Source organism: Paroedura picta, chromosome 2 (assembly GCF_049243985.1).
Source record: "Paroedura picta isolate Pp20150507F chromosome 2, Ppicta_v3.0, whole genome shotgun sequence".
Classification (NCBI taxonomy): Eukaryota; Metazoa; Chordata; class Lepidosauria; order Squamata; family Gekkonidae; genus Paroedura; species Paroedura picta.
In genome coordinates, this window is record NC_135370.1 from 30,522,486 (window position 1) to 30,543,354 (window position 20,869).

The 20,869-nt window shown below is 42.8% G+C and overlaps 1 protein-coding gene across 2 annotated transcripts in view; it reads left to right on the plus strand.

Moving 5' to 3' along the window:
• CWC22 (CWC22 spliceosome associated protein) overlaps nt 1–20,869 on the plus strand; it is a 67,441-nt gene that overhangs the window by 11,607 nt on the left and 34,965 nt on the right. For both annotated transcript variants that reach the window (XM_077319556.1, XM_077319557.1), the window contains exons 6-14: nt 2,914–3,042; nt 7,971–8,139; nt 10,705–10,758; nt 13,588–13,723; nt 13,814–14,020; nt 14,140–14,202; nt 14,665–14,769; nt 17,940–18,021; nt 19,482–19,542. In XM_077319556.1, coding sequence (XP_077175671.1) covers nt 2,914–3,042; nt 7,971–8,139; nt 10,705–10,758; nt 13,588–13,723; nt 13,814–14,020; nt 14,140–14,202; nt 14,665–14,769; nt 17,940–18,021; nt 19,482–19,542 — 1,006 coding nt within the window. The remainder of the gene's footprint in view (nt 1–2,913; nt 3,043–7,970; nt 8,140–10,704; nt 10,759–13,587; nt 13,724–13,813; nt 14,021–14,139; nt 14,203–14,664; nt 14,770–17,939; nt 18,022–19,481; nt 19,543–20,869) is intronic.

Here is a 20,869-nt window from a genome sequence, read left to right on the forward strand (position 1 = left end):
TCCAACTCTGTTATTCTATGATTCAAAGAGCTTGGACTGGTGCACATGGTTCTTCATTCTCCATTTTATCCTTGCAACAGTCCTGGGAGGTCAGTGAGGTTTACATCTACCTGGGGACTTGATTGTGGGTCTCCCCACATCCTAGTCTGTTAACTACCTTCTTGTTCCCACCACTGAAATACATCTAGAATGCTAGCCCTTACATTTTCCTACCCTTTGGCTGTCTGGCTCTTGTTCTGACAATCCTGGAAGTAGGATCCTCATTCCTGTCAAAGTAACGTCAGTTTAATAATCAGCGTTTGAAATCTCATGTTTGTTCAGTCCTCTATATCATACACAAGGGAGGGAAGCTGGGCTGAGCTGGAGTCCAAAACTGCCCTTTCTGGTTTATTGTTCCTACTTAGCTTTTATGTTTTTGCAACAGACTTAACTATTCAGTGTTGTCAGTGAAACAATGTATAGTGTAGTCCTATGTTGAGTTGCTTCATTGTATTAAAATCGGTGGTCTTATCTGTAAGGGGTTGTTTCTTCAGGGCTAGATCCTAGTGGGTATTTCCACATGTATACTGGTTATTCCTCCTGCAGATTTCCCTGCCATCTATTCCCCCAGGCACAAGCAGGGAGGGGGGCGGTCAGTCGAATGGGGAAGGGGAGGTCTGTTTACCGTTGTTGAGGAGGGTCATTGTTGTATAATTTTATTGGGGATTTTTTTGTAGGAATTTTACCTTGTGAGCAGCCAGGAGCTAGCTAGCCTGAGGATGGCAATCAATCAATCAATGTATTTGGGTGCTGTTTATACAGATTTCCACCCTTTTCATGTCTTGTGCTCCCCTGTGACCCAGGAGTAGTGTCTTTGGTGTTATTTTAGGTTGTAAGGGCAGATGAAGAAATCATGCTTTGGTAATCAAAATCATTCCATGAGCTGAGGTTTTTTACTAGATTAGAGAGTTGGACGGGATCTCCAAGGTCATCTAGTCCAGCCCCTTGCACAGTGCAGGAACTCACAACTACCTGCCCATCCACAGTGACTCCAATTTCATGCCAAAATGATCCTCCCTATCAAAAATCTTTAGAATTCAACTTGACCTGAAGGGAATTCACCTCCCATCCCACAGTGGCAATCAGCGATTCCCTGGGTATGCAAGGAAAGACCACACGAGACCAACACTAACACAATCCCTTCCTGCCCACCCACTCACAATCTGCCTAAGTTCATAAAATCAGCATTTCTGTCAGATGATTATCTAGCCTCTGCTTAATAAAAACTTCCAAAGAAGGAGAACCCGCCATCTCCCGAGGAAGTCTGTTCCATTGAGGAATCACTTGAACTGTCAGGAACTTCTTCCAGATGCTTAGCCAAAAATTCTTTTGAATTAATTTCAATCCATTGGTCCGACCCTCTGGGGCAATAGAAAACAACTCTGCTCATATGACAGCCCTTCAAGTATTTGAAGATGGTTATCATATCACCTCTTAAGTCGTCTTCTCTCCAGGCTAAAGAGACCAGGCTCCCTCAATCTTTCCTAATACGACTTAGTCTCCAAGCCCCTCACCGTCTTCATAGCCCTCCTCCGGACACGCTCCCATTTCTTTACATCTTTCTTCAGTTGTAGTGCCCAAAACTGAACACAGTACGCCAAGTGAGTTCTTACCAGATCAGATTAGAGCAGTAACATCACCTCAGGTGATCCAAGCACTATACTTCTCTTAATACAGCCATTTGCCTTTTTAGCTGTCAAGTCACACTGCTGATTCATGTTCAGTGTCTGATCTACTAAGACACCCAATTCCTTTTCACATGTACTACTGCCAAGACAAGTCTCCTATAGTGATGCATATGATTTTTCCTACTTCAATGAAGAACTTTACATTTATCACTATTGAAATTCATTTTATTCATTTTAGCCCAGTTTTCTAACCTGTCACGATCAATCCTGTATTCTGATTCTGACTTCTAGTGTGTTTGCCACCCCTCCCAGTTTAATGTCATCTGCAGATTTAATAAGAATTCCCGCTCTATTCCATAATCCAAATCATGTATAAATATGTTGAACAACTCAGGGCCCAGGACAGATCCCTGAGGTACTCCACTCATCGATCCTCTCCAAGAAGATAACGAACTATTTACAAGCACCCGTTGGGTGCGATCTGTCAACCAGTTCTCGATCCACCTAACAGTAATAGGATCCCATACCGCATTATCAAAAGCGTTACTGAAATCATGGTAAACTACAGTATTTGCTGGCGTATAAGACTACTTTCCCCCCCTGAAAAACATGCCTCCTAGTGGGGGGGGGGGTCGTCCCACACGCTGAGTGCACTTCAGTTGGGATAGACATTGCTGCCAGTGGCCCATAGTACTGTAATGTAATGTAACAAACTCTATATGTAGAGTGGAAATATTGGGGGGTCGTCTTATACGCCCAGTCGACTTATACGCCGGAAAATATGGCATGTCCACGGCATTACCCTGATCTAGCAAAGTACTAAATTTCTCAGTAAAAGAGATAATGTTAGTCATTCTTTCCTAGAATTCCAGTTTTATAAGAGCCAATATAAATATGCTTGTATGTCATGCTGAGAGCCAGTGCATTGTGGTGGTTGGAGTGCTGGATCTGGGGGACTTAAGGTTGAATTCTCACTTTTCCATGGGAATTTGCTGGGTGACTTCAGACCAGTCATACACTGTCAGTAACCTACCTCACAGGGTGATTGTGAAGATAAAACGTGGGAGAGGGAATAACATTAGCTACTTTGGCTTCCCCATGGGGAGAAAGTCAGGGGTATAAATGAAGTAATTAAAATATGCTTTAGAAACATCCTCAGACGTGGTCGTGTGTGTTCATGTAAACAATTTTTTTTTAACTTCCCATTTTTCTATCCATAAATAAACCTGTAACGTTGTGCCAACAGCTTAGCGTACCAAAGGATGAGTTGGGAAGCCCTGAAGAAATCCATCAATGGTCTTGTCAATAAAGTGAACGTCTCCAACATTGAAAATATCATCCATGAGCTTCTTCAAGAAAATATTGTCAGAGGAAGGTGAGTGTTCAGTCCTCCAAATAAAATCTGTTTGTATCACTGAAGAATACATTTCAAGTTGCTTCCTAGCGAGTAGCCCCTCATTTTGTCACTTAGATCTAGGGTTGCGGGCTTCGGCATGGTTCGGCCGGTTTGGCGATCGCAGAAGCCTGAGGCAGCTAGCGCCGCGGTGCAGAGGGGTGGGACCGGTGCTGGCTGCCTCGGTCTTAAATGGTTGCCGGAGCGGCTGTACCGCACCAAAGCACGCAACCCTAGTTAGATCCTTCTTGCGCTATATTCAGTTTCGCTGTAAATAAGTGGTTAGGATTTTGGATCTGTTAGGATCTTGGTTAGGATTTGGGGTCTGTGCACAGATTGCAATCCTGCCTAGGTTTACTTGTGTGTAAGCCCCACTGAACGCAAAAGGTGTGGGTCATGCTTGCCTTGAAAGCATTGTATGGTGGTTTTACAAGCTTTGTATTATAAAGCTCAGTGGTAAAATCAATGCAGAGTTGCTAGCAGGCCTCCTAAATTGTGTTGGGCCAACAAAGCCATGTCTGTCTGGGTAATTAAGTTCACAGTTTTAAAAATAAAACAAGATTTTTCTCAAGTCTCTTTGACGAGCTTTAGACTGTAAAGCTACGGGAATTCTGCAGAGTTAAAAGTGAATATATTCTGATCTATTATCATGATAGATTCTTTTTGAATGGGTGGGACATGAAATAGAAACAAAGTGTGTATTGGTTCAGGATGAATGTTTTAGGCTTGAGGAAAATGAACTATTGAGTAGAAAATGCAGATAAGGGAATGTGGTGTGAATTTTACAGTAATGTGATGCCTTGCATAAAAAAAAGTCCACTGTTTTTGCTCAGTTATGCTTAATAAATTGTACTCTTATTGGGGAGGTAGCATTGTCTGCCATGATCTCCAAGGTCACTGGATCTTGGCATCTGTAAACTCTCCATGATGATGTTATTACTGGAGACATTTAAATATCAAGTCACAGGAGGGTCACGAAGCAGATTCTTTATCCATCAATATTGGCTATATATCTGTCAGCTTTTACTCAGTTCTCATTTGTTGGAATTAGTGGAAGAACCATGGCAACTTGTGATGAGATCATCAATCCATGCGTTTCCTGCCTGTCCTGAGGTCGTGCCCATAGCAACCAGATTTTTAGCAGAGCCCTGCCCATTTTATCTGGCTCAGTTGTATGAGGGTATATGATTCTCTGTCTCTGAGTAGAATCGAACTGCTTTACTGCTGGTTAAGAGACTACCTGTGCTCCTTTGAAATTCCCTAGATAAAGTGTCAGCATTTCCTGTGACTGTTACCATCTTGTTCATGTGGTTAAGTGCACATTATAAAGGTAAAGGTAAAGGTATCCCCTGTGCAAGCACTGGGTCATGTCTGACCCTTGGGGTGACGCCCTCTAGCGTTTTCATGGCAGACTCAATACGGGGTGGTTTGCCAGTGCCTTCCCCAGTCATTACCGTTTACCCCCCAGCAAGCTGGGTACTCATTTTACCGACCTCGGAAGAATGGAAGGCTGAGTCAACCTTGAGCCGGCTGCTGGGATTGAACTCCCAACCTCATGGGCAAAGCTTTCAGGCGGCTGCCTTACCACTCTGCGCCACAAGAGGCTCTTATAAGGCACATTATAAGGCATTCTCAAAGGTTACCACAGACTTTCCCCTCTTCTAAACTTGTCAGAATTAGGCTTAATGTCTTTTTGGTTGACCTCTAAGAGTTAAGAATAAGCAGCTAACTGTGGTTTAATTTAGATTTTTAATCAGGAATAAACGAAGACTATAATATCTGAAAATGGCTCCAGCCTGTGTGTCTTGCACATTTCTGCACACCCGTCGGCGTCTAGGGAGAGCCAAATGCAGGGACTGTTTTCTTACTGTGGCTTGCCTTGGATGACGGTAAATTACAAGGTTACCGTTCTGTACATCCAAATGAGATTCTTGCCATTGTGGTTTAATATTTCGGAGTTTGGTGTTTTTATTTTATTTTATTATTATATTTATTGTCCACCGCTCTCTGTCCCACCGGCTCACGGTGGTTTACAGAAAGTTAAAAAGAATACAATAAAACCCTGACTGTGCCCATAAAACCCCCCTCAACCAATAATGCCTCCTCAACTGACTCAGTGGATGCCTTCAGCCCAATGCCTCGGGGTAGGTGCTCGGAGGAGGGACTCATCAGATCTTCTTTGTTCTGGCCTCAGCCAAACGGTGTAAGAGCTCCGTCTTGCAGGCTCTGTGGAACTGATAGCTCCAACAAGCCCTTAGCTCTTCCAGGAGCTCATTCCACCAGGTAAGGGCAGGACTGAAAAGGCCCTGGTTGAAGCCAGGTGCACCTCCCATGGGCCAGGGATCACCAGCCTATTCAGATTTGTAGAACAGAATGCTCTGCGAGGGGCATAAGGAGTTAGACCATCCCTCAGGTACACTGGGCCCAGACTGCCAATGGCCTTAAAGGTCATTACCAACACCTTGAACTTGATCCAGAATGCAATAGTTTAAACCTGTAGTAAGCTGTATTGAAATACAATATAGAACTTCTTACCTCATAAGTCTCTGGAGCAGTATTCCCCAATCTCAGTGTCCCAACTCCAAAGTGGGTCATGAAGCCTATGAACATGGATCCCAAGTTTATGCAATTTTATTGATTTGTGGATGTGCTCTCTCTTATTTATATGGGTCACCCAACCAAGCAGATATGGTCACCATAATTAAAAGGCTGGGGACCACTGCTTTATTGATTTTTTTGTTTCAGCAGTTGAATGAAAACGAAACCTATACTCCATAGCGTTTCATGAGCTTTTGCAGTGCAATGCTCAGTCATTCATTTTCTCCCACCCCGAGCCATGATTATACACAAGGGGAGTCGGGTTCTGAGACAAACAGAATTATAGCTTCTGTTGGGGCGTGGGGGGTGAATGGGGAACAATAGCAGTAGTGAGCTCTTAATCCATAAAGATCCTCTTCTGACACACTTCCTACAAAAATGTCATTAGCAAAGATTGCTGGCAAGCACACTTCTAGAAGATGTTGTCGACTTTGATATTTACAGAGATTTAAATCCAGGAATGAAAATAAATTCAGGCCAATTTCATTTGCAATTAATTTTTTACCCCTTGCATGTTTAACATTCGCGTGGCCCTGGCTTTCAGACTGTAAAATGATATGCCAGGATAGCGGGATGAGAACAGCAGTTCCTTTTCGTTGGGCTAGATCAGGGGTAGTCAAACTGCGGCCCTCCAGATTTCCATGGACTACAATTCCCAGGAGCCCCTGCCAGCAAATGGTGGCAAGGGCTCCTGGGAATTGTAGTTCATGGACACATGGACATCTTGGAATTGTAGTCCATGGACATCTGGAGGGCCGCAGTTTGACAACCCCTGGGCTAGATCCTTCGATCTGCCAGTAGAAGGCCATACAAATGGGAGACTGAAGTGGGTGAGTGAGTGAAAACATTCTCTCCTGCCTCTTGTGTCCATGGAAATCTAAAGACAAAAGAAGAGAGAGATTTGCCTCCACTGCAACACAGCCTCCCAGACCTTGTGTCTGTTATGGCATTTAGGCCCTACATATCCTGAAATGAACTATTTTGGAGTCAGAAATCACTTTCTGTGTGCAAGGGAGAGCCTGGAAGATCAGGGATGTTTCTGCAGTCGTGGCACAGTCTTTACGCCAGTTTCTGATATGCCACTTTTCTCTACCAGGAGTCTCAAAGCGGCTTACAATCCCCTTCCCCTCCCCACAACAGACACCCTGTGAGGTGGGTGAGGCTGAGAGAGCCCTGATATCACTGCTCGGTCAGAACAGCTTTTACCAGTGCTGTGGCAAGCCCAAGGTCACCCAGCTGGCTGCTTGTGGGGCAGCAGGGAATCAAACCCAGCTTGCCAGATCTGCCCTCCTAACTACTATACCAAACGGGATGGGAGACCACCAATTAACATCAGGGTTTTTATGTAGACACAGGCAATGGAAAACCACCTCTGAACACCTCTTACCTTGAAAACCCTACAGCAGGGGTAGTCAACCTGTGGTCATCCAGATATTCATGGACTACAATTCCCATGAGCCCCCTGCCAGCGTTTGCCACCACAGATTGGCTACTCCTGCCCTACAGGATCATCATAAAATGGAGGTGTCTCAGCAGCACTTTTCCACCACCAATAGATGTCTGGAGGTGGTTTCAGCTAGCAACACATGGCAGGAGTCGAAGTACCAAACCTCCCATCCTCCTCCTCCATCTTAATCTTAATAATATTAATATTAATCTTTATTATTGTTGTTGTTATTATTATTAAATATAGTACCCGCCACTCCCAAGCAGGCTCACGGCGGGTTACAAAATGCCCAGCTTAAAAACCCCATTAAAACAGACAGAAAAGTACCAGTACAATAAAGCCAACAGTTTTAAAGCCAATGAATGAAAAAACCCCAACCCTCAATGATTTGAACCACCTTTTTGCAGATGAATGGAGATCTGCAGTCTTTTGTTGCAGCCCCAGATTAAAACATACCCAGTTAAAACATGAGAGAGTCATTTTGAGTGGCCTGCAGTTTTTCCAAACTGGGATTACTGGTCTTTTTGCTTAGCATCTGCGTGCAAGTTCTGTAAAGCAGGAGCAAACTGTGTTTTGATATTGCTGTTACTTTCTGCAGTGCTCTGATAAATGAACCAGGGCTGCTCAAAGCTCGGCATTGAGAGGGAGGGAAGCGGCTTGAGAAAGAATATTATAAATGCTGTTAGTGACTATACTGCCGGTTTAGTTAGCTGTTGATGAGCAGAAATCAAAAAATCCTGCGACCTCGACAAACCGCTACCATCTCCGAGCAGTTTGGACTTCCGTCTTTATTAGTATAGCAGTAAATGAAACATAGGGATTGTTTTGCAAAGGTGCTTCAACGCATGTGTATTTTCATTTGCAGGGGATTGCTGGCAAGATCTATTTTGCAAGCCCAGAGTGCTTCGCCCATTTTCACTCACGTTTACGCAGCCGTTGTAGCCATCATCAACTCCAAGTTTCCCAATATTGGGGAACTGATTCTCAAGAGGCTCATTCTAAATTTTCGCAAAGGATACAGGAGAAACGATAAGGTACATGAGTTATTGTACAAAATGGTCACCGAAGATGAAAACTGCCTCAATTGCTGACTCTAAATTTCAAGGAGTCATTGTATCCAGAGAGATTTACGCTCACATTTAAGAACTGGGTATGTTTTGGGTCATCAGAAATGCCATGAGGTGAATTTAAAAGTGATATGTGGGCATTCTACAGAATCAACCTGTGACTTTTTTTTATGGCTTGTTACAAAATAGATGTCATGTGTGCTGAAGATCTTTCTAAAGGTTTGTAGACTAGTGAATTGTGTATATTTTATCTAGCTAATTCTAGATTACCGGGTGCTATTCTTCTTGAATACGTGCTTAATGCAGTTTTTATATATTTTGTAATAGATAAAATGGTAATGGCACCCTTGTTTTTTCTCCCCCTCCTTCAGTTCCCAAATATGGCAATATACTATTTTGTGCTATTGTTCACAAATGCTTTCCCCACACATATCCATCGGGTTTTGTTTGTCATCCTGCATTGATTTTCCTTTTCCAGCGCTCAGTTTGCTTTCTGGTCACTGTTTCTCTGGGTTTTCTGGGAGTCCAATTTTTTGTGCCAATTTCTCCCTTGTTTTGCTTCCAAGCCAAAGGTAATTTGAAATCATACAGATTCTCTCAGTAATTTGAAAGCATACAGATACAGAAAGCTTAAAGCTCGGCTTCCCAACATACACCCTTTTGCCGCCCCTTGAAAGTCACTCCCTGCATACATTGTTTTGTCTTCTCTGCACCTTCCACCGTCTTCCCCTCTTTATTGATGTACAAATTCCATTTTTCCATTATTTTAGAGTTTATTTTTTTACAAGAAGCATGAGTCTAGTGATATTAGACTGTTGCTAGCCTCAGATTGCAGAATTTAAAAAATGTAAACAATGAGAGGAAGGTTTTAAATGAGCTGTGCTAGGTTGAATTCCTTGCTGGTATTGACTTGAAAGGGAGATTGGAGAGGAGGCAAATGCCAACATCCCCAGTGTAAAAAAACAAAACAAAGGGATTTCAGTGCTGCATGCAAGCAGAGTAATGGTGGGAGATCATCTGCATGGAGTGAATTTGACATGAGATGTACAAAGAAAGAAAGACACTGGGATAGCAAGCCTAAAGTTTTACAAACATTTTCCCCTTTAATGATTTACAGGGACCATTTTGGCAGTTCCTGAAAAGCCTAACATTAAAATGGCATCTGAGCCACATGGACCTTCTGTGAACCTTCAAACTTAAGAATTGTTTAGGGTCAATTTATTTGGAGAAAGAGTGCAGTCCTCACAGAATAGGCTTTAAAAACTGTTTTTGAAAACTGGACACTATCCACATGTCACAAGAGATGTTCCACCCCAATTTAGAAAAAAAGTGCTTTTTAAAAATTGTTGTTGCAGAATTAATAAACCGGAGGGGGTAAATGGCGCATAAGGTGGGCACAGAATCTGAAGTCAAGATTTAGTGCTCTGAAAATCTGTAGTGAGATGTGTATGTATAATGTTTTGTTTTCTGTTTGTTTTTTGTGATAAGCCGTTCAAGGTAGGACAGGTTTGTTTCCATGGAGTCCTTCTTAAAAGACTCCTTTCTAAGTGCTACTATCCACATGGCCCTAATACAAGCACTGTTAGCCGCATAAGCACTTTTCAGATTCTTCTGATTACTCCTGGGCAGGCTGGCACCTGCTTCAGTTTTTGTTCTCCCTCAAGCTTAGAAATTCATGTGTGATTCTGAAGTTTTCTCACAGCCGCTGATTCAGCTCACAGACTCCTTTTTCTGGAGCTGCTCTATTGACTTTTTTCTTTCAGATTCCACTTCAGGATGTGGTCTAGGGAGAAAGTGACTTACACACACACACACAAACAAACAAACAAGCAATTAGAAAGGGCACATTTTTCAAAATGTCTTAAAATGCGTAATCAGGATGTAAAAATGTTTCCATCAAAACATTTCCTTTTGTGTAGCTAGATAAGAACTCTACTTGGCAGGGCAAAAATGTTACGTGGATTGGCTTATGGAGCGATAAAAATTGAGTAGTGGTAGGTTTACGTTTTCTGCACTGTGCTGTTATCCATTTAAAGAAACCACATTCATGCAGTTTGCACAGAGCTTAATGGTGTACGGGTACGTTGCATACTGAACCATTTGGCACAATCTCGTTCTATTGAATTTTCAGAGTTCGTTCACTGCAAAAAATCAACCTATCATGTGGAGAAGGAAAACTGCGTTCCTGGTTCACTCTTTGTTTAGCAAATGTCATATTGCAGACAGCAGACTGAAAATTAGGAGCATAATTTTTGGGCAGTGTTTTTGCTAATGGTGCAAGTCGCTACCCACTTCAAAATGTTTGGTTATCTGGAGGAAGAAGAGCAGGGAGGGGGGACTCAGCCAAATGTTAGTGGGCATACATGGGCATACAGAAGACACATGCACAATGTGAGCATGGGGGAGGCCACTTTTTTGAACATGAAATTTTAAATATTAGTGTAAGCCACTCAGCACATCTGGAATGAATAACGAGAAATCAAACAGACATTTTATTCTTACTAATAGCTTGTTTTTTGTGCTTCTTTGCAGCAACTTTGTCTGACTGCTTCCAAGTTTGTTGCCCATCTTATGAATCAGAATGTGGTAAGGTGTTCTGTATGAAGCAAATTTTCTGTCATTCTTATTGCTTAGATATTCCAAACTGTGGTGGTGAATTGGAGAGGCGAGGAGACTTCCGAGTCCTGTGTCGGTTATCTGTTATATCAGGGGTAGTCAAAATGCAGCCCTCCAGATGTCCATGGACTACAATTCCCATGAGCCCCTGCCTACCGGCAGGGGCTCATAGGAATTGTAGTCCATGAACATCTGGAGGGCCACAGTTTGACTACCCCTGTGTTATATCCTTGACATCCTCTCCCCTCCCCTGCTTCAATGTGGGGTTGGTGATTGAGTCCTTACTCTGCAGCTGCATTTAGATACCCAAGTAGCTTTGTTGTGTAGGCTGCAGCTGGTATTTCAGAATGTCCCTGCAGATAATTTCCTCATACACCTGTTGACCCTGCCTTGGCAATTTCAGAGTGGGAGCCAGAGACCTAGTACTTTACCAGTCAAGTATCAAACATATTCAGAGTGTTGACAGAGCCAGGTATCTGGCACAAGTTGTGACAGAGATTCTTAGCAGAAAACATTTTTATTTATTTTATTCATTTATATTTTGATTTCGATTTGCAGGCCACCCCTCCCCGTAAATGGGCTCAAGGTGGCTCACAACATATAATACATTAAAAACATCTTAAAATATAAAATTCTTAACATTCCAGTTGCCGCTTCCAGAGCCCCTGTGCCTTTCTGATTAGCTTATCTACAGGCGTGTTGAAATTTCACAGGCATTGGGAAACCGGTGTGGGAGATGGGAGAAAATTGGAGGGGGCATGGGGAAAGGGGGGAAATCGAGGAAGGCCAATTGTTTCTTTGTTTGTTCTGGCCTCAATCACAGGCGTGGCTGAAGAGTGCCATTTTTCAGGCCATGCCTGTGCATTTTGCTAACTTGATTTTCATGTCTTATGTATTCTACACAGGAATTAATTTAAATTAACTTCTTAGTCTAGTGCTACAGGACTGGGTACTTGTGAATTTGGGGCGAGGGCTATTGGAATTGAAAAGGGCATGCTGGGAATTGTAGGATTTGTGTAAATAAAAGCTATATGGGACGGTGGCCACAGAGAAAAGGGAAACACAAATAGACCAAGTGGAAAACCTGGTAGCTTCCAACCCTCTTTGTCTGTTTGTTTGTTTGGAGGTCTGTATGCACCTCAGGTTCTGAATCATGTGCAAGATACATAGAAGTGTGCAGTTTGCAGTGTACAGGGGGAAACTCTGCCAAAGCCATTGGGAACAGAAGGATTCAATGAGCCCTTTGCTTGTTAATGCCATGGAGAGAGCATATGTTGCTAGCCCTTCAGCCTTTGATTCATTGTATGGTGGTGGTTGTTTTAGCAGGCTTAATTACCCAGACTAACCTGATTTTATAAGGATTTGCAAGCTAAGCAAGGTCGGCCATGGTTAGTTCTTGGATGAGAGATTGCCAGGGAAGACCACTAGAGTTGTTGTGCAGAGGAAGGCAGTGACCCACCAGCACTGCTCATCTCCTGCCTGGAAAACCCCATGGGGTTGAACTTCATGAGGTCTCCATGTGTCGGTTGCAACTTGTCAGCACACTTTGCCACTATGGCTGCTGTTAAGCTTTAGTTGCCAGCATGATTAATGCCCTGTTATGTAAATTTATAAAATCATAGAGTTTGAAGGGACCTCCAAGGTCATCTGAGCAACCCCCCATCCTGCAGAATACAGGAAACTCACAACCCCAGTTCTGTGGCCAGATGATGATTCCCCGCCCCCCAACAAAAAAAGAAAAAGAAAACCAACCCAGAATCCCTGGTGTGTCTGGCCTGGAAGAAATTCTCCTTGTGACCTGCCCAGAGCTGCAAAGAAATGGGCGGTATAGAAATCTAAATAAAATAAATAAATCATTATTTCACTGGGCATGCAAGAAAGGGCCTCAAGAGCTAATCCCTTCTGCTCAACCTCTCACAATCTGCCTACATTTACAGAGTCAGCATTTCTGTCAGATGGCTATCTGTCCTCTACTTAAAAACTTCCTAAAGAGAACTCATCACCTCCCAAGGAAGCCTGCTCACCTGAAGAACTGCTCTAACTGTCGGGAACTTCTTCCGGATGTTTAGCCGAAAATTCTTTTGAATTAATTTCAACTCATTGGTTCTGGTCTGATCATCTGGGGAAGCAGAAAACAACTCTGCTCCATTATCTGGATGACATTGTTTCAAGTACTTGAATATGGCTATCATATCACCTCTTAGTCATCTTCTCTCCAGGCTAAACAGACCAAGCTCTCTCAACTTTTCCTCAAACATCTTGGTCTCAAAACCCCTCATCATTTGTGTTGCCCTCTTCTGTACATTCTTCAGTTTTTCCACATCCTCCTTCAACTGTGGTGCCCAAAACTGAACACAGTACTGTGTGTCCTAGCCAGAGCAGAGTAAAGAACAATCTGGAGACTATGCATCTTTTGATACGTCACTGGAAGTCTTTAAGCAGTGGCTGGACAAATACTTATCCTGGACGCTTTAGGCTGATCCTGCATTGAGCAGGGGGGTTTGACTAGATCAGGGGTAGTCAAACTGCGGCCCTCCAGATGTCCATGGACTACAATTCCCAGGAGCCCCTGCCAGCATTTGCTGGCAGGGGCTCCTGGGAAATGTAGTCCATGGACATCTGGAGGGCTGCAGTTTGACTACCCCTGGACTAGATAGCCCGTGAGGCCCTTCCAACTCGACGATTCTATAAAATCCCATTTGCCTTTTTAGCCATCTAATGCACATGGCATATAGTTGGTGAGAAAGAGACTCAATGTGTAATTAAAACTCTTTTGTGGTGTTATCTCTTCCTGGCAAGGCTCACGAGGTTTTATGTTTGGAAATGCTTACGTTGCTTCTGGAGCGGCCCACGGACGACAGCATTGAAGTGGCGATTGGATTTCTAAAGGAATGTGGCCTCAAACTGACAGAAGTGTCTCCTAGAGGCATCAATGGTATGTACATTGCTGACACACTTTCCCCCTTGATTCCTACCGTTTTATGAAATTTGCTTTTCAACCTATCGCGTTGTTTTACAACCACAGCCATCTTTGACCGCCTTCGTCACGTTCTCCACGAATCTGAAACCGACAAGCGGGTTCAGTACATGATAGAAGTCATGTTCGCCGTGCGCAAAGATGGATTCAAGGATCACCCAGTCGTTCCAGATGGACTCGATCTTGTGGAGGAGGAGGATCAGTTTACCCATATGCTCCCTTTGGAGGATGATTATAATCCAGACGACATTCTGAGTAAGCGTGAGGCTGCAAAAAAAAAAAAAAAAGCCTTTTTGTCTTGGATGCTTCAAATTGGAGCTTTTAATTTATTTATTTTAAGGCCTTGCCTAATTTTCCCTTCTTTTCTCATGAAGATGTGTTCAAGCTGGATCCTGACTTTATGGAGAACGAAGAGAAGTACAAAACACTGAAGAAAGGTTTGTAGTTCAAGTTTATGTTAACTTTCCAGTGTTCTTCTGTCAATGAAGTATGTTTTGGGATGGTGCTTGGGAATAAGGAGGGATTGTTTGCATCATGAAGTAAACGTTGTGATTTTTGACATCTTGTTTCAAAAACCAGACTGTTCAGGAGGAGAATGGTGCAGTGTTGTGGCAGTCCTTGCTGCTGCTTTTAAAAACATTTTAAAATAATGATTACATCCTTTATTGCAGGGGTAGTCAACCTGTGGTCCTCCAGATGTCCATGGACTACAATTCCCATGAGCCCCAGAGGCTCTGGACTAAAGTTTGACTACCCCTGCTTTATTGCACTCTTGCATTGGGTTAAAGCTCAGATTCCCAGAGAGAATTGAGATGACACGGTTTTGCTTGAAGCAGCCTCCAGTTCTTAGTTTGGACTGCATCAGTTTTTGGTGCTTAGTAAAGTGTTTTGTATTTTAGAAATTCTTGATGAAGGCGACAGTGACTCAGGAACTGGTCAGGATGCTGGAAGCAGTGATGAGGAGGAGGAGGAAGAAGAGGAGGAAGAGGAAGAAGATGAAGAAGGTAGGCATGCCGTTTAAAGCAGATTGTATGGATTAATCAAAGTTTAATAGGATGCATATGCTAAAATCATTGTTTTTATTTTTAAACTTTTTATTATTAAGACTATTATTAAGAATCAGCATTTCAAAAGTTAAATCCACTCTATACTTTTCCTATGCCAGAGCATAACAAACATAGACCATTTCTCTAGAATCACACTCTTGGGTCTTGGATAGTAAGTTCCTTTTGTCATTAACACAATGTTTGAAACATGCAGATAACAATCAGAATTTATTTAATTGTACAGTCTTAGACCAGAGTACAGAAAATGAAGATTAAGCTAAAAAGATATCATTATAAAAATTAAGGTTCAGAATTCTAGAGCTTTAAATATATTTCCTGTCCTTCTGGCGGGCTTGTATCACATGAGCACAGAACTTCGCTGTCTGCAGAGAGATCTGAGGCTTTTCATCAAGAAGAAGTTCTCTCATCTGCTCTGCATTGGTTTGATGTGGCATCACATCTATCGGTGGGCGAATAAGTTTGGAAAGTGCTTGATCATAAAGGGGGCCGCAGAATGCAGATAACAATCCATTATTGTTCTTTCAGCTAGCTACAAAGCATAATCGTGCTGCTACTAGTGAATTTACTGCAAACATTTAAATGTTTTTTGGGGGTTTTTTTACTATTGCTACTTTGTTTTGGCCATTATTTGATTAGGGTGACTCTTTGGTAGATTTTTATGCTGATTTGTCAGCTGTGGAAAGGTTGAAAAAAATAGAAGCGGAAAAGAGAACCCGGCATGGGTCTAATAGGCAGTGAATTGGGACCCAGAGGAGCCATTTCACCTGCAGAACACTTCCATTGCCAGAGGAAGGGGAGGGCAGTTTCTCCCAATTCTCCCTTCCCACTGCAGATCTCCACTTGGTTCCTCTTTCCTAGGACGACATCTATCTATATTTATATAAATACTGTTTATATTTTATATGCTATATGTACAATTCAATAGGTTTACACTTAAAAGACCCAATATCATACCAAGGTTTGGCAGATTCCAGAGACCAGGGCATCATGGCGCCTAGAATTTTTAACATCTGCCACCTCTTTGGCTGCCACTGCTCCTGACAGCTCTTGTTCTCTCCTTCTCCTTGGCTGCAATCAGAGGGATTCGGTTAGCTGTGGAAAGTTCCTCCCAGTCCCGATTGTTAAGAGCAGGGTGGATAGTCATGGCATGGAAAGGCATAATGCAACCTTTTCCAACCCTTTGACTCTGGAAGAACCCCTGAAATGTTTTGCAGGCTATGTGGAACCCCAGAAATGGTGACATTCCCCTTCAGAGAAGTGGGCATGAAAGTAAGATGTGGGGGCCAACCAATTAATCCATCGATCATTTACCATTTCCATGGTGGAGAAAGAGACTAGGCCTATAGAACAACAATGGCATCTAGTGATGCCAGCAGCCATCCAAACTTCTGGGGAAGGCCACTTACCACTGGGGAACCCTTGCATATCCCCAGGGTTCCCCAGATCCATGGGAATCCGTGGTATAATATGACGTTCATATTGATTTACTGCAATTTAGGTAACAGAAGCTGGAGCTCTGAAGAGTTATATATTTTGGGAATAGCTTCATTGAGATTCAAACAGCCTCTTGCAAATCATCTCCTTATAATTGCCTTCTTGTCTGCTTGTGCTATAGTAAAGAAAAGAGAATATTCTGTTGTGTAGTCCTGAATCACATTTCTCAAGGCCTCCCCCCCAAAATTTTCCACTGTTTGATTCTGTGTATAATCCCAACAGCCATTATGATAGACTCTGATACATACAGCTACAATTTCTTTAGTGCGTGTGTGTATGTTTATTCAATGTACACTTTGAGGGCGGAAGGCAAATTTCCTCTAGACCGGACTTGCCAGGGATTTTGGTTTTCTTTGGGGGGGGTCATCTGAGCATGGAATTGGGGTCACTATGGGTGGGCAGGTAGTTGTGAGTTTCCTGAATTGGGCAAGGGGTTGGACTGAATGACCATGACTAAATTACTAAATGACTAAATAAATGACTAAATGGGCATGTCCATTGACATTGTTATTTAAATTGTTAACTTGTCTTGGGTCATGCCCACTCTTTTCTTGAAACCAAATCAGTAGAGTGTGCTTCCTTGAGGTATCTTAAAACCCCGGGGAGGGGGGTGTTGTTTTGGAAAGTATAGTGTTAATAGATTCAGATAGGTAGCCCTGTTGGTCTGAAGCAGCAGAACTAAGTTGCGGCATCTTTTAAGACCAACAAAGTTTTATTCTGGGTACAAGCTTTTGTGTGCACACACGGAAGTTTATACCCAGAATAAAACTTTATTGGCCTTAGATGCCACTGGACTCAAACTTAGTTCTATTTATCTTAATGACTTCTTAAAGATAAGGACTGCACTAGTTCTTAATAACTCAACTACCTTCATACTAGTTTTTTTTTTATTATTGTCACAAGCTACAAATGATTGTGTGGAAATGTTGGCTCTTCTGTACAAGAGTACTCCCAAGTTTGGTTTTTCACGTTTATAAAACCTACCAAAAGTGCAGATGGCTTCCTTAAAGAGTAAACAGGAATACTGCTGAGTGAGGAAAGTTAACTGCCAAGTTTAGAATATGGCAGTTACAGAATCCACGCATCTCTTGTGTTGCTCTTGTGGAAACTCTTGAGGCCATGGCCGTGAAAACTACGGCAGAGGCTAATTTCAGAGCAACTGTTAGTTTCAGTCTTGGTTCCATGAATAGCCCAAGCAGCAGCAGACCTCTGAACCATCAATGCTAGAAGGCAGTGTTAGGGGTAGGTCTTGGTCTCTATGCCCTGTTTGTTGGCCCTCCAAAGTAACTGGGTGGCCATTGTGAGATGGACTACTGATCTGATCCAGCATTCTGGGAATACATTTTTGCTGTACTTCAAGGTTCTGTCCAACTTCATATGAATACAGTTGCCAGATCTAAGGTGTTCTTACAGGCACAAGAAGCATTCTTATTGTGCTTCAGTTTTTAATACTGTTCTAATTTGAGATCCTACACATTTGGTGTGAGATTTCATCTTTGTGGATGAATTATCTTAAATGAATGTATCTTAAATAGCATGTTGGTAATGTTTTGAGATTTTGTTCTTCCTGAACGCATTATCATAAAGTTCCATGCTCTCTTTTTCTCTTCAAGGACAAAAAGTGACCATCCACGATAAAACGGAAATTAACTTGGTCTCCTTTCGGCGAACTATTTATCTTGCAATTCAGTCAAGGTACGAAATGCAGCCTGTGTGTGTCTCCATCTCACTACAATTACAGAATGAGTATGAATGCCTTAGATCAGTGGTCCCCAACCCCCAATCCGGGGACCGGTACCGGTCCATGGATCAGTTGGTACCGGGCCGTGGCTCCCCCTCGTCCTCCTCCCCAGCTGCCTCCTCAGGGGCTGCCCTGCCACTCTGCCGCCAGCTCACCTTGGGTGCGGTCCAGCGGCCGCCATGGCTGGGGGTCCCCCCCCAGGTGATGGGAAGTCAGGGGCGCCGGCAGGAAAGCATGTGAAGCAGGGGCTCAGACGCCTGCGATGTCCCTCAGCAAAAGGCTCCCCCCCCCCCCCCCGGGCCTCAGTAAAATTGTCAAGCGTTGACCGGTCCCCGGTGATAAAAAGGTTGGGGACCACTGCCTTAGACTGTGTGAGAATTAGGTTTGAGTTCCCATTAAATTCTTAAGGATTGCTGTTGAAAGAAATTGTTGTTGTTGTTTTTTTTAACTTAAATAAAAATGTAACATTTAGCCAGTATGTTTTTAAGAGAAGGATGAGACATTGGGGTGGTGGAAGGAACCCTGCCGAGGTTTGTTTTCTTTATACGGACTTCGGGATGCTTTTAATAGACTTCTTTTTTCCAAATCAGAGACCGATGTTTTCTATGGGACAATGTTCAGAAGGCGGCAGAATGTTCTCATTTGTTTAGTTACCATTTCTGTTGAATATATGATGTAGCAGCAATAATGACTCACAAATGAGAGTCATCTTGTTTTCAGTCTGTCTGAAAATCTATTGGTTTTGGCTATACCTCCAGTGAAAATTTTGAAAACAGTGAAAAAGTGCTGATGAGAATTATTTTTAGCAGACCTTTATAAAGGGCCTTATAGATAAATTTGATATTTTTAATGAGACAAAAAAGTGAATTTTCACTCAACCGCCGCGTGACAAGACTGACTGAAACAATTTTATCTGCAAGGAATTTCTCAAAAAAAAAAAAACCTACATGAGCATACTTCAGTGGAAGTCTGGAATAGAGGTGTATCCTACCTATGAAGTGCAGAAAGTGAAATGGAGAGGAAAGAAAAGAAGGTTTATCATGCCAGAAACTCTGAAACAGAGCTGAGAAAATTTGTTTCCCTCTTCAATGCAGTTGAAAACCAGCATTGCTTAGCTATTTTCATAGAATAGAATCATAGGGCTGGAAGGGGCCGTACAGGCCATCTAGTCCAACCTCTTGCTTAATGCAGGATCAGCCTAAAGCATCTAGGATAAGTACCTGTCCAGTTGCTGCTTGAAGACTGCCAGTGAGGGGGAGCTCACCACCTCCTTAGGCAGTCTTAGTGATATTTGTTTTGGTTCTGCAATGTTCCACCATTCTCATTCAGAAAGTGCAGAAATTTGTAGAGAAGAGTTCTGAACCAGTGCATTTGACAAACCAATATGCTTTGTTCTGTTCCCCCTCCCCAACAGTTTAGACTTTGAAGAATGTGCTCATAAACTGCTGAAGATGGATTTTCCAGAGAGCCAAACGGTAATTCTCCACAATTCCTTTTCTGTTTTCTGGGGGAAAAGCTTCTTTTTCTTACATATTTATTAACAAAATTAATTGCACTACATAGCAGATGTGTTAAACCTCCGCTCAGTTACATCTTCTCCAGAATGATATATATATATATATATATATATATATATATATATATATATATATATATATATATATATATTTCTCTCTCTCTCTCTCTCTCTCTCTCTCTCTCTCTCTCTCTCTCTCTCTCTCTCTCTCTCTCTCTCTCTCTCTCTCTCTCTCTCTCTTTTTGCATTACTAAAATGATAGTAATACATTTTATTTTTACTTTCTTACTGATAACAATCCCTGAAATAGATTGTGCAATGTGCAAAATGCTTTCTCTGCTGCAGCACTGTAGTAAACAATAAACATCAATCAATTATTTGTATGAGATTAAAAGTAAAGCCAGGTGTTGTATGAGTTTGTTGCTGGCATCATCAATATTAAATAATCCCACAGGACTGGCCAAAGTCCTGGCCAAAGTCAAGGGATAAGAAACCAGGGCCATTTTGTCAGTACCCCCTTTTGTGAGTCATTCCCTGCCCCCTAGCACCACCTTCTTGTTGGAGCTCCTTAGACCTCAGAATTGATTAAAGTAGGATGCCAGGTGAGTACCAGAAGTCCTGCCTTTTCTGTCCTGCCCTCTCTGGCATTGTGTTCCATCCTTCACCCCTAGTCTGTCTGCAAAACCTGCTGTTTATTTCTCATTCTAATCTTTCTCTCACCTCTTCTGTCCACCCTTCTCTATTCACCTTGTAGCCCCCACACCTGGTCCTGGCCCAACCTTAGCTGTTTCCGTGGTTCAAGTGTTTCTCCCCCTGCTGACTGGCTCCTGTAGATTCTCTTGTATGCCAGGCAGCCTAGTCTCTGGTGCCTCTTCATCCCTCTGAAGGCTGTGGACCTCCGGGGGGGAGGGGGGGAGCTGTGGCCAGACCCAGACTTGATCCTGGACGATTTCAAAGCCACACCTATCGACATGTATGCTTTCTCTCTGAAAGTGAAGAGCGAGCAAAAAAATGTTTTCCCCAGAGATTTGTACCATGATTAAGGGGGTGTCAGGTTACATTGGATGAGCGATAGGTTTGTGAGTGTCCTGCATAGTGCAGGGGGTTGGACTAGATGACCCAGGAGGTCCCTTCCAACTCTGTGATTCTATGATTCTATGATAGCAGGAAACATGGCTAGTGTTAACTGTAGGAAGGCAGGATTTATGCATAAACGAAGGGGCTGTGAGAAGCATTTGGTCCTAGCAGCAGTTTCCAGTCTGATAATGACGGTTTATGACTGAGAG